This window comes from Odocoileus virginianus, chromosome 22 (genome assembly GCF_023699985.2).
Source record: "Odocoileus virginianus isolate 20LAN1187 ecotype Illinois chromosome 22, Ovbor_1.2, whole genome shotgun sequence".
Lineage (NCBI taxonomy): Eukaryota > Metazoa > Chordata > Mammalia > Artiodactyla > Cervidae > Odocoileus > Odocoileus virginianus.
The window spans coordinates 36,737,671-36,751,516 of record NC_069695.1 but is presented as its reverse complement, the minus strand read 5'-3'; the positions used below and the strand labels follow the sequence as shown (position 1 = coordinate 36,751,516).

Below are 13,846 nucleotides of genomic sequence, written 5' to 3'. Positions count from 1 at the left end.
TAATTCTTGCTACATTCAACAGAATTGATCATTGGTTTTTACTTCAGAAAAACTAAAACTTGAAAGAAAAGCTCTATCTGTTCTAAGGTGAAGTTAACCAAGAGACAAGCACTGTCTAACTTAAGGAAAAAAATACCCTGTAAGAGGGTGAAGGGGAAAACCAAGATTGTGTTTAAAGTTGGAAGTGCCCACTTAGAACTGGATATTGAAGGTAAACATCCTGCTTGCTGCCCAAGATGGTGAAGGGCTCAGGTCATGCGAGTTGCTTGTCTTACCTGCGGTCCATCCCAGGACCTGCCTCTCTCACATGAGAACCCAGAGGAAAAACACAGGGCACTGTGTCCCATCAAAGGTCACTGGTTCTGGCCTTCCCTTGCTCCCTCACCTACTTGACCTACCATGCTCCTGCATGCAGCTCTGCAGACTAAGGGTCTGCCAGAACACAGAGCACAGGCAATGATGATTCTGATGAGTTCACATTTCCAGAAAATGGCAGTACAATGAGAAGCCTCCAAGCCCCCTTCCTTTCAATAGACCCAAATAACCAATGAGAAACGCAAGTGGAGAAGAGGTTCCATGAGCCCCGAGAGTCGGGGTAGCCCACCACACACTACGGCCCCTGAGGACTCCATCTAAATACACCAGAGACTGCGGCAGGCCTGTGGGGAGTGGTGATTCCAGCAACCAGCTCCTTCTCCTGGGAGAAAGTCATGGAGAAAAACTATACAAGTCCACAATATTGCATCATCACATGGGCCACGGGAACGACCCAAAGGGCCTCAGCATGAATCCACTTTTGGCCCCTGTGCCTGGATGGGCTAGAAAAGGAAAGACATAAGTGCAGCTCTTGATATTCTCTGACCCAGTTTTTTTTTTTTAAGAAGGATGTAAGAGGCCTGACGGAGGGTGAGGATGGAAGGGGTGGCAAGAGACGTCACAGAAGGGACACTCAGACCACTCAAGGGCGACCCTTCTGTCATCACAAACCAATAGCAGCAGCAAGAGTGACTCAGCCCCCCTCCCCCAAGAAGGGCAGGCTGTGACTTTCCTGTCCTGACCAAAGCCCAAGGCAGGTCTGTGACTGGTTCAACCCAGAGGCCACGTCCCCAACAGCATGCCAAGCATGTGAACAGAAATGTTAGGCCAAGGTGAGATACACCAGGGCACTAAGACACCAAAAGCAGAGGTTTCAAAAACTACAGCAGGGAAGAAAGTGAGAATAAAAACAAAATGTGGAGGCCACATCCCACAGCTATGAGTGGCCCGGCTTCTCCAGCCATGCCCAACCCACATACTACAGCTGGTGAGCACCCAGAACTGATAGACCAAGTCTCCAGCAGGCATGATGCTCATCTAAGTTCTCAAAGGGAGAATTTCCAACGTGCAAAGACAAAAGAAGAGGAAGCTAACACTCCCTCAGGGAAGAGGTATCTCACTCGTGAGCCAGTCTTAGCCAAGCAGTTGCCACAACTGAGGAATCCAGGCCCCAAGACATAGTGTTCCCCGACTGAAGCAAAACACCTCCAAGGAGGGCAAGAAAGATCTTTCTTAGATGACACTCCCATGCCAAGTTTACAATATAAACAGGAAAAAGACCCAAGAGAACCCTCTCATCCTTTCATGTGGTCAATATCAAACCCAACTCAAAAATGAATAAACAAGAAAAAATAAATACAAAAACACCTGGGGAGATATGCAGAAAGCTCTGTAACAAATATAAAGGAAACCGACATGGCACACAAGAGTTAGACGGAGAAAATATTCTTGCAAAGGATTTGTTCCGGGCCATGAAAGAGCATGTAGGCAATAGTTCTGAATTTTTAAATAAGGATATCAATTCTTCCAAAATTTATGGACAAATTTAACACAATGACAACCAAAAACTGCAAACTACTTTATAAAAATGACTATAAAATTGGTCCATAGGAGTAAGTGTGCCCTAATCATCAGGAATGACACTTCTAGAAAAACACCAATACAGTACACTAATGCATATATATGAAATTTAGAAAGATGGTAACGATAACCCTATATGCGAGACAGCAAAAAAGACACAGATGTATAGAACAGTCTTTCAGACTCTGTGGGAGAAGGCCAGGGTGGGATGACCTGAGAGGATAGCACTGAAACATGTATATTATCATATGTGAAACAGATCACCAGCCCAGGGTCAATGCATGAGACAGGGTGCTCAGGGCTGGTGCACTGGGATGACCCTGAGGGATGGGATGGGGAGGGAAGTGGGAGGGGGGTTCAGGATGGGGACACCTGTACACCCATGGTGGATTCATGTCAACGTATGGCAAAAACCACTACTATGTTGTAAAGTAATTAGCCTCCAATTAAAATAAATACATTAAAATTAAATAAAAAGGAATGACACTTCTGTACAATTGCGGGCTTCCCAGGTGGCGCTGGTGGTAATGAGCGCACCAGCCAACACAAGAGATGCAGTTTGGATCCCAGGGTTTGGAGATTCCCCTGGAGGAGGGAATAGCAACCCACTCCAGTATTCTTCCCTAAAGAATCCCATGGACAGAGGAGCCTTGCAGGCTACAGTTCATAGCGTCACAAAGAGTTGGACAGGACTGAAGGGACTTAGTACGCACACACGCAATCACCAAGAATGACAAAGATTACAAAGAATGAACATCCCCAGCCTGGAGTAAACAAGCAGAATGCAGACCATGGATGGAAGCATAAATTCACATATCCACTCCAGGGGGCAATTATTCAACCAAAAACAAGACAGAGACGCACATGCTCCGAACCCAACAACTCCATCCCCACGACTTTCACCCTAGGTACTACCCAATAACTCCCAGGGTCTCTTGCAAGGGCAATGTATCAGTCACTTGAGCTGCTGTGACAAATACCACAGGCTCTGGGTTTTGAGCAACAGATATTTACTTCTCAGAGTTTGGAGAACATCCAAGTTCAGAGTGTCTACAGGGTTGGTTTCTCTTGAGGTCTCTCTCCTTGACTCTCTTCTCCCTGTGTCTTCACATCATTTCCCCCCAACAGGTCTGTGACTTAATCTCTTCTTCTTCTAAGGACAGTAGTCATACTGGATCAGGGCCCAATGATCTCTTTTTAACTTAACCACCTGTCTTCACATACAGTCACATTCTGAGGTATTGAGGGGTATGACTTCAACATGAATTTGAGAGGTACATAATTCAGCCCATAACAGATGATTACTGCATAATATTACTACTGATAACAACTGTCATACCTACAATTCACGCCTTTATTTAGATCTTTCTATGAGCTCTTTAGGATTCCCTGGTGGCTCAGTGGTAAAGAATCCACCTGCCAGTGCAGGAGACACGAGTTCAATCCCTGGGTAGGGAACACCCCCTGGAGTAAGAAATGGTGACCCACTACAGTACTCTTGCCTGGGAAATCCTACGGACAGAGGAGCCTGGCAGACTACAGTCCATGGGGACACAAAAGAGTCAGATACAACTTAGCGACTAAACAGCAACAATGAGCTCTTTAAGCTTGACACCATTCCTATAAAAAAGGTATCTCTTTAGGTGAGGGAGAAGCAGTTTAAAGAAGTTAAAGAATAGTGGCAAGGACTAGGAGATGTCTGGAGTAGAAAATGGCAACCCACTCCAGTATTCTTGCCTGGAGCATTCCATGGACAGAGGAGCCTGGTGGGCTGCAGTCCATGGGGCCGAAAAGAGACACGACTGAGTGACTGAGAACACTAGGAGATGTCACAAAGCCAGCCACCAAGGTCCACTGTTCCCTTCCAGGAGTTGTGGCTGACAACATATGGATAGGTCACTTTGTTTTTGTAAAAGGCACGTACAACACAAGCATGTACATGGGTGCACAGAAAACGGTCTTTGTTTTATGGGACTATGGGTGATTTTTACATTTTTCCTTTTTATGCTGTTTGCTTTTCAGACAATTGTGTCTTCACAAACTACGAGATAAAAAAAATTTTTTAAACTCTATTTCCTTTTTTTTTTCCTAATCTACATATCAGTGTTGACGAGGTTTTCTTGTCAGCTGTGCCATCTCGGGCCACCTTTATTCCACTGACCTTGATGCCCTGACACTCTCATCTCTGCAGGGTCAAGTTGGCCCCATGGGCTGCTAACTTGTCATGGCCAACATGACTTCCTACTGGGAACAGCCCCCACCACACTGACCGAATAAGAGGGAAAACACCAAATGAAGGAGGATTCTGTCCGTGACCCTGGTTTCAGCTCCCCTCTCTGCAGAGGGCTGTAACAAAGACTACCACGACATGTGCTGTTGGGTCATCCACACAACTGGCCATGTGGCTGCCATGATTAATCCCTGACGTCCTGACTCAGCAAGAGGTAAGAAAGAGGAAGTTTCCTCCCTGACAGTTGGGTGCACCTCAGGACTAGGGTAAGGGGGTGGAGGAGAGTCAGGCCCAGCTGGCAGGTAGAAAGCAAGGCAGCCAAGGAATGGACTTTGGCTCAGGAAGTAAGCAGCTCCCCGCTTCTGCTCTCATCTGTCCACCTGGGTGCCAGTTTGGGACCCTCTCTACTCTCTCTCATCTAGTTTGAACCCGACCTCCACTCTCCTCCTTGGCTTTGAAATGTCAAAAGATAAACATTTAAGTTTTCCTGGGATGGAGAATGTTGGTTTCATCATCATTTGGTTACCATTTGTTCCTTTTGTACTACTGCCTGGTTCCTGGTGATACAGATCCCGACCAAAGCTGTCTGACCACAAGTCCTGATCCTCATTAAGAGATCCCCTAATACACAAGGCATTTCCCTCCATTAGTTAAGTGACATCTGGCAAGGCAATGAAATTCTCTGGTTCAGTTTTCCAAAGACACCAGAAATCTGGATTTTTCTTTTTTAATGTCAAATCTCTCAATTTTTAAATGTCGACAACCATTAACACATATAAAGAAATGTAGCTGAAAGTAACACAACATTGTAAAGCAATTATACTTCAATTTCTTTTTTTTTTTTTTAATTTAGGAGCAAACACAGTATCTGCAGTTTTCTCCCAAAATGCAAAGGCTGAGTTTAAAGGAGTTTAAGGTCTTAACCAGCTCTGATAATGACTAGGTATTTTAGTCATTAGAATTTAGAACTAGAATACTTAAGAATTAATTGGTATTTTGCTTTAGGAAAAATGATTAAATTTCTCCACTTAAAACTAGCTTTTAAGAGGCAGCTTCTTTTGGGGGACAGCCAGAAAAGGCAGCTGGTCCTACTGATCCTATGTATCTTTTTCTCTTTCCTCACCAAAGCAGATCACCTCTATGCAATTTCTAGACATGTAAGACATCTGTGATATAACATATAAAGCGGGTCACAGGCAGCACCTCCGGGGAGCTTCTCCAGGACCGGGCTGTATCTTGGTTTTATCAGCACATCCCCAGGGCCTGACGTGGCCTATTGTGAATGCTCAGCATGTGCATGGAAAGTTTAAGTTCCCAGGAATGTAGCTCTCAAGGTCTTACTTCAACAAGAATAATTGTGAGATTCAAAATTCCTTAGTAGATACATATTAAGTATGGGCAAGCTCTTTCTCTCCCTCTCTCTCTCTCTCTCTCTCTCTCTCTCACACACACACACACACACACACACACACACAGAAACCCTGTAGATCACTAAGTATAACCATTCAAGAATAGTAAGTCAGATAAATATTATTTCTGCATGTTGTGCCTTTAAGACCTCTTCCCAGCAGCCGGCTCACATTTTTGGAGAGTATGAAGCTACACCGTAAGTCAAAACCTGTCTTTAACGTCTTAGCAGATACACCCTCAACACAGGGCAACAGATACTCAAAAAAAAAAAGAGAGAGCTGACAGAGGACGGAGTGCAAAAATAAATATAAATTAAGAGAGTCCTAAAAGCAGATGTGAAAAGGACTGGGTCCTCCAAACACTCCTGTTTCCTTTGGATCTGGGGGCATTATACATGGTCACATAGCCAGGGCTCCTGAGGAAATTTTGTGAAGGGCCCACGCCCCCATAGCACCGGGACAACTGGTCCACCTTATGGCTTGTGAGAGTTTCCAAATGACGTCTGGGCTCAGTTTGGAGGCTCTGGTTAGATGTCAGTCAGTCCCTCTCTCCAGCAGCTCAAGTCCACACCCCCAACCACCTGCCATGTGGGCCTTGTACACTTCTGTCCTCACGGTCCCTGAACCCTGGGGCCCACCGACACTGTGCAAACCCTAATCCTGCTCACCCTGCCTTCTGTGGACACCACGATAGAGGTGCCGGCCTTCGCCCTCTGCCGTGCTTCTCCCGAGGGGCCCAGGGCAGCATGACATGTTCTCCCTGGGGTATGGTGAATGACTAAACTGGAAACCTCTTTCCAGTTTCTCTCTCTTGGTCTGCATCTGGCTTCACCATCCTTCACCCAAGGTAATTTGGTTAAAATGAGGTTGGACAAAGAGGCAATTCAAAGGCTATCCTTGATTGCAATTGTCTGGTGGCTGCTGGCAGTCGATCACAACCTAGAAAAGCCCACATGTCTTCAAGGTCAGGAAGGGGTGACTCAACACATGGGCTGGGGAAAATGATAGCTTCCTTGTATCAAAGCACAAAAGTCACAGCCTAAGAAATCTGTCCTTTACATCGCTCAGAAGCGCACTTTCTTGGCACGAGCTTCAGTCAGATATGTCCAGACATGCTAACGTGTGCACCCAGTGCCCTGCTTACCCCAAGTTCTCTGAGACTCAGTGGAAGTGTGCAAAGGCCCCTCAGCTGCATGGAAAGCAGGACATCTTGCAGTAACCTGAATGCGAGGGGGTGCTCACTCGTTTCCCAAGTAACATATGGTGGCCGTCTGGCCTCCAATAAGCAGACACCACTGGAAAATCAAAATCAGAAGGCAAGATCTCGGTGGTGGCAATGGAGATGTGGGGTCTCCTCACAGATTAGGCAGTGCTGTTATGTGAGGGTCCTACCTCAGTGGCATTTCCTTCAGGGACAGAGAAGTAGCAGGTGGTTGGTAGGGCTCTCCCCTGGCTGTGCCTGGGAGTTCTGATTCGCAAGCATTGGGTGATGGCTTTTGGTGTCTTTCCAGTGCAGATAAGGATACTATAGATTAACAAGCCACCACAAGCTTAATAATAAGTGTACACTGGGTGGAGAGGCCAGCTGAAGTATTCCAGGTCAACACCATCTATGATTACCTGTAAGTACCATGGACACAATTCACTACTTGGGACCTTGCACAGTCACTGAGCTTACGCTGTCCCTGTATCATGATGCCCTCATTGACAGACAGATGCCTCTATATCTCCAACCGGGTCACCGCTGGACTGCTTATCAGAAGGCTTTCTCAGCTGGGCTGAGTTTTTCCTTCCTCACTCCCTCCATGTGGCAGACAGGAGCAACCTGCAGACACAAAGCCAATCCTTTCTCTCTTGCTGCCTGACTCCCTTCAGAGTCCTGGAAGCCAAGCACCCACCGTGCCAGCCTCTCTTGCAGCTATAGGTGGTCATGAAACCCAGTTCTAATCCATGGGATGTCTGTGGGGGGCTCCTGACAAGAATTTTTACCTTCCTGATCAGAGGGGGCTGACCATAGCAGGTAGAGCCACCCCACTCCCTCCAGCCTTGGAGGCCGATGAATGAAGATGCTTATACTGATGATGGCTCTACAAAAATGCATATACACACTCCTAGGTAAGGGTCAGAAGCATAAACATGTAGATGGTTATTAGTTCTAAAGAGGTGTGTGGAGGTCTGTGTATTCATGCCAGCATCCTCTGGGGAAGATTTTCAAGTGAAAATGATGTATACTTTAAACATAACAACAACAACAAAATAAAAACACTGTCAATTTGGACCCAGTATTCAGAATTAGGCAATTTTAGGTATACTTCTCTCCACGTGGTTCAACTTATGAGCATCCACAGTATAAGTAACCTGGAAAATAACCCAGAGGAAATGCTCCTTATTTCTGTGCCATGCCCTCTTCCAGGTGTTGGGCCAGTGTAGATGGAAATATGAGGATGAGCATCAAGGCTTTTACACATCTTTTCAGACACAGAAGGACTGCTGCATTTGCAGGACAAATTCTGTGGTTGTCTACACATACCGTAAAAGCTTCCATATAAATGATTTAATGACATTGAGATCAGAAATCATAAGATTCATCCATAAAGCATTTCTACCAACAGCTTATAGTGAGACTCTTCCACACATCCAGGAAAAGATAGAAGGTGGACAGAAGGAGGTGTCTCGCCAGCCTCACAAACACATGGAGCAGAGAAACTGAGGCTGAGGAATCCTTTCTCACACACACACCTGGCATTTATTAAAATGAATAGAAATAATTAACACTGACATGACAATACATCACTAAAAAATTTTTCATGACAATACATAGTTAAAATTCTTTAATGAGTGATCAGTTTTCCCTTTTGCTCCTGCCCTTGTTGCAGTGGCTCTCCAGAAGCAGAGAAAACAGGGAAGGATCCAGAGAGTTCCAGGTGCTGGGTCACAACTCAGAACATAAGAAACCTTCTCAGGGTTAAAACACAACAGGAAACTGCAGGAGACTGCTTCACTGTGCATGTCTCATTCAACTCTAACCAAGGACATTTGCTATTAAAGCACATTTTGTGTATTTTGCCTTCATCCAAGGAAAAGAAAGGAGGGTCTTTTTCTTCCTTATATGAACACAGAGCTGTGGAGGTACAAGGATAGGTGCAAAAGGGGAAACAGGACCGCAATCAGCCATGATGCGCCCCAGTGCCTGGATGTGGCCCGTGGTCAACTTCACACTAGAAGAAGTGAATATTTTAGGCAAGTGCTCAACCTCTTTGAGTCAGATTTTTCAACTGCAAAATGGAGACAATACTGAACTGCATTAAATTTTTTCTCTGCTAAGTTAATACTGCTGATAATAGCTATGTCACGTGATCCAACCTAATAATGTCTGCCCTGCCTATTCACAGACTTTATGGAAGCAAAGAAAATTATTTACATGAAGATACACAAAGATACTTTAACTCTGAAAAGAGCATTCACTTTATGAACTGGAAGAGTAATCAGTGCTTCAAACACCACACATGCACCACTTTGTTAAAAAATGAAATCACAGAGGTAGTTTTCAGCATCCTTCTGTAAAATGCAGATTCTGGGCCCGCCCCAGACCTGATGAGGAAGGCGTGCTTCTGACAGATACTCCCAGTGATAACCCAAGTTGTAGATTATATTTTTCCCAGGTAATAATTGGCTTTGTTGGTTTTAGGGGGCTTTGCGCTGCAATGCAGGCCTTTTCCAAGCCACCTGGTGTGTCCCTTTCCTCACTAAGTAAAAGAGAATATAAAGAACCTAGTGAGCAGAATGCTCTCTTTTCTCAACGACTGGGAAGAGTTTTCACGTAAAGTCAGTAAAATGAACTCGGTCTCTAATTTTAAAGTTATGAGAACTGATAAAACCTAATGAAAGTGTCATCTTTTGCTACAGGATGTCTTCATCACCTTACCTGGTAATCCAAGTCTTTTTAAAAAGCTCTCAGTATTGAAGTTCCTGGAGGGGCTGGGTGCCAACCACCCAGCATAACTTACCCCTCAGAATGTAGTTCTGATAGTTCTGATCTGCCTCAGCTCCCACCTTGATCAAACACGTCAGACCTTCAGCCACTACAAATTCATGCACCAAATCCTTGTCATCCTGGCAGGAAACAGGGAAAGAAAAAAAGAGAGAGAGAGAGAGAGAAACTTCAAATACTGTCCCAGTCCATCCTCCATCCAGGCTGTGCAGTGAAAACTACGTACAAGCCTCTGACTCCAGACCGACCTCTGAAGATTGTTCGGCTCTATTCAAATGAAGCATCTTAACTATTGCCAGAGGAATTTTACAACCAGTCTTCACATCATTGTTTGCCAAAGACCAATTATTGCCTTCTGGGCAAGCTAATAAAGATAAAGCAAATGAATCCCCTGACTGTCAGGAATATTTATAGTGATCTGTTTTTCATTCTTCAGAAATCACCAGGCACCAGGCTCCAGGCCCCCACAGGTCCCTAGGAACCAGCCACTGAAGCCTGCTGGGTTTCAGCACAGGAAACACTGGGTTGGGGTACAGACCATCCTGTGAAGGATTCAAAGCCACGTGTGTGTTTCAAAGGACAGTCCCTAAGGAAGGTCACGAGGGTCTTGCAAACAGCATCTGAGAAAGTAAGGGAGCAGTTTCTCCACCTTCCAAGTTGTGCTGCTCACAGAACAAGCGAGGAGGCAGAATAGAGAATCGGCCGTGTGTCTGGAGCAGTCACACTGTCCCTCACTGCGGTCAGCCTGCAGTCTAATCACAGAAAGCAGGACCTGGAAGGAATCACTGGAGTCACCTAATAGGGTGGTTCTCAAAGACAAGTCTCCGGAGCCACAGGCACCTGCGCACCAGCTGGAAACTGGTTAGAAATGCAAAGTAGCCAGCTCCACCCTGACTTACTGGTCAGGAAGCTCCACTGTGGGGCCCAGGGACCAGTGGTTAATAAGCTCTGCGGGGATTCAGAGGTGCTCAGGGTCGTCTTCTCACCCCTGACTCTCTCGCATCAGGATCATCGATGGAGCTTTAAAAAGGAACAGGACACAGCCCCTGCCCAGACAGGTTTAACCAGAATTTCTGGGGTGGGGTCCAGGCTCTGATATTAAATTCCCAAGGAAATCCATCCTAAAGGGCAACCAGTTCAAGAATCACTCATCTAATCCTGCCTTCCCTACACAGATGAAGACTCAGGAGTGGCAAAACTTTGGCCAAGATGACCTAACTATGGCCCAGCCAGCCCCTTGCCTGGAGTACCAAGTTTGATAGAGCCCTATGAGACAAACTTTTCCACTACTGTTTTGGGAGGAGATTTCCTTGATTGGACCCTGCTTTATCTCAAATGCAGCTAGAATACATTCATCTTCAATTATAACAACAGAGCAAAAATGAAAAACCTCAGTGATGTAAGTAGTAGAAAGTTTAATAGAATAATGAAAGGTTATTATTATAGGAATGGTCAGCAACCATGGTCTATCTCCAAAAAAGAAAAAATAATTTAGACACACTGGCATAACTCTCCTGTCTCCATGTTGAAAGCAGCTTCTCATTTTGATTTTATGGCATTTTCCAGTTATATGGATGGAGGAATTGAGCAAAGGGGGTGGGGGTGGGGAGGAGGTGGCAGGCCAGGCAGCTACTCCCTTTGAACCAAAAACACACTCTTAACTTTCAGAGGGCACTGGGGGTGGGGGTGGGGGGGTGAACACAGCCGTGCCCCGACGGTAATGAAAGACAGCTGTGTTAACTCAGGCTTGAAGATAATCATGGCTTTGGAAGCAAGAGAAAATGGGACAATATCATGATTTTTGGAAAATCACTTTACACTCGTATGTATGAAGGAAATAAAAATAATTCTCCCTCCATCCATATTCTTTTCCACCAGCATATGTGAAAAGCGAACATTTAGATGAGCTCATGTCTAGTCAGAAAGTTTTTCCAAGCATGTAACAAATGTTTATTACTTTAACTAAAACTAGATTCACACATGACTTCATGGTGAAAAAGTGAGAACAAGCTCTCAAGAAACCACTCAAGCTAATCACTAATATTAATATAGCAGAGAGCTGACTGTCTGGCAAAGGCTCTTGGAAAAAGACACTGGGCAGTGTTTATAAAAATAATCTGGAACCCTAACTTAAATTGATGCACATATGTAGATAAGGCATTTAGGAAATTAAAATATACTGATAATAAATGTAGAAGATATCTTCCAAATTGGCAATGTACAAGATTTTGAACACATACCTTAAAGTACATGGGCGTTAATAAATGATTTTTGAAACACTGCTTTCTGACTCCAATGAAATCAACATATTAACACTAACTAATAAGAGATCATCCTTGATTTCCAGATTAATGGCCACACTTTAACCTGTGATCATTTTTTCGACACCTGTTAATCAAGGAATATTCAACTCAATCCAAATGACCAATGGCTGTGTTTTTACACCCTTTAAACTGGAGTTCCAAAAGGAACTTCCACACATCAAAGAAACATAAGATATGACAGAGATACAGACACTTGGGTTTGGGAGAAGGTGATCTAAACTCCAGACAGCTTGCTGGCTGTGGAATCCACCCAAGACCCCTGTGGGATGGAGCTATCTGATGGACAGGTCTGTGGTCTTCCAAACAGATTAAACTTCTGAGAGCAAATGTCTTCATCCTTGCCTACATAATGCCAATAAAGGCTGTTCAAAAATACGTGTCTGCTGAGTAAAAGGTGGAAACAGTATCCTTGAGAATTCAGACAGACAACACTATAGAACAAACATGGTGGGGGGTATGAAACTAGATCGCCATGTGTTCAATTTATCTTTTAACTTTTTCACCATGGAAAACTTGAAACATACAAAAGAAGACAGAACAAGTTAGGGAGCCAGGTGCCAATCAATTCACATCAATCCTGTTCCATCTATCACCCCACCCTGTCTGCTGCCGTATTCATTTGAAGCAAATCCCAGATGTCACATGATTTAATCCATAAATATTCTAATATGTACCTCCAGAGTATAGGAACGCTTTTTAAAATTATGTAATCACCATAAAAAAAATTATGTACTCACCATAAAAATGAATACTTTCTTAATATTATCAAATTTCCAGTTTCAACTGGACAATGACCAATTTCAATTGTCTCAAAATTACAGGGTTTGTTTTTTTTTGACATTTTGTAGTAGGATCGAAATAAGATCCACATGTGCCAATTAGTTGATACAATTTTAAAATGTCTTTTAAATCACCTCTTTTTTTCCCTTGAAATCGGTGTTGAAGCAGCTAGATCATTTGTCCTTCAGAGTAGCCTGTATTCTGGGTTGTGTTGATTACTTCTAGTGTGGTTTAACATGTGCCTCTGTCTTAGATCATTTGTAAATTGGTTACCGCATAGAGAGGCAGGACCAGACACATCCAGGGTTGAATCTGTTGGTGTGACTGCATCCTCAACGGCAGTGTGAGTTTCCATGAGAAGGTACATAATAGCTGGTTGCATCTCATTTCCATTGCATCAGCAGGTCTTGAAGCTCCATACCTAGATCCATTAATTCATTCAAGGTTGCAGAACTCTGATGTTCTAAGTGATACTCTAACTATATCACTCCTTCTTACTAAATAGCTAGGCTATTTTTATAAGCATACCTTCCCTCAACTACTGTTTGATTATCCTAAAGCTCTATAGGAAAAAGTAAGATAAATGTGTGATTTTAGAATTTTATCCATTTTTCAAAATAAACAGCTGGTTCACCACCATCTTTCTTCCATTGGTGACCAATTCATTGTTATTCTTTAGTATTATTATGAACTCATCAATGCAGATTAAGCTGATGTGCTTCAACCCAATGTAATTATCATGCTTGTTGATGCTTATATTGTCCATCTTCAGCCAGCCAGTGGGAGACCCTTCAACATGCTCCCAATTCCTTTGGCAATAATCCTAGTCATATTTGATAGCTTCTTTGCTGTCATATTTGATAGCTTCTTTGCTATCTATAATAATATGTTCCAAGTTTATTTTACCCATTTCCTAGGCCAGACTTGAAGTCAGCTATTTCTCCAAGGAACTCTGGTTCCTTTCAGTATTTTAAGACCACAATCTCTGTGCTAGTGGTGGTTTTTGCTAAAGGGTTGATCATTGCTTCTAGTACTTTTCAATAAACTTAGTGCTAGAAATATGTTTTGCAAGTTTGTTAGGATAATAAACACCATGGGTTCATTTCAATACTTCCAATTAAATTCAGAAATCCAGACTTTTCTTAACTTAACTGTTTTATCTTTCTATCAACTTTCTTCCACACACTAAGAACCCTAATCCTTAAGAACTCTTAAG

General features: G+C 43.7%; 1 protein-coding gene across 6 annotated transcripts in view; it reads right to left on the bottom strand.

The window, feature by feature from the left end:
- The window catches only part of FHOD3 (formin homology 2 domain containing 3), a 515,377-nt gene that overhangs the window by 271,718 nt on the left and 229,813 nt on the right, over positions 1–13,846 (bottom strand). For all 6 annotated transcript variants that reach the window (XM_070452863.1, XM_070452865.1, XM_070452864.1 and 3 more), the window contains exon 5: positions 9,543–9,648. In XM_070452863.1, the coding sequence (XP_070308964.1) occupies positions 9,543–9,648 (106 nt within the window). The remainder of the gene's footprint in view (positions 1–9,542; positions 9,649–13,846) is intronic.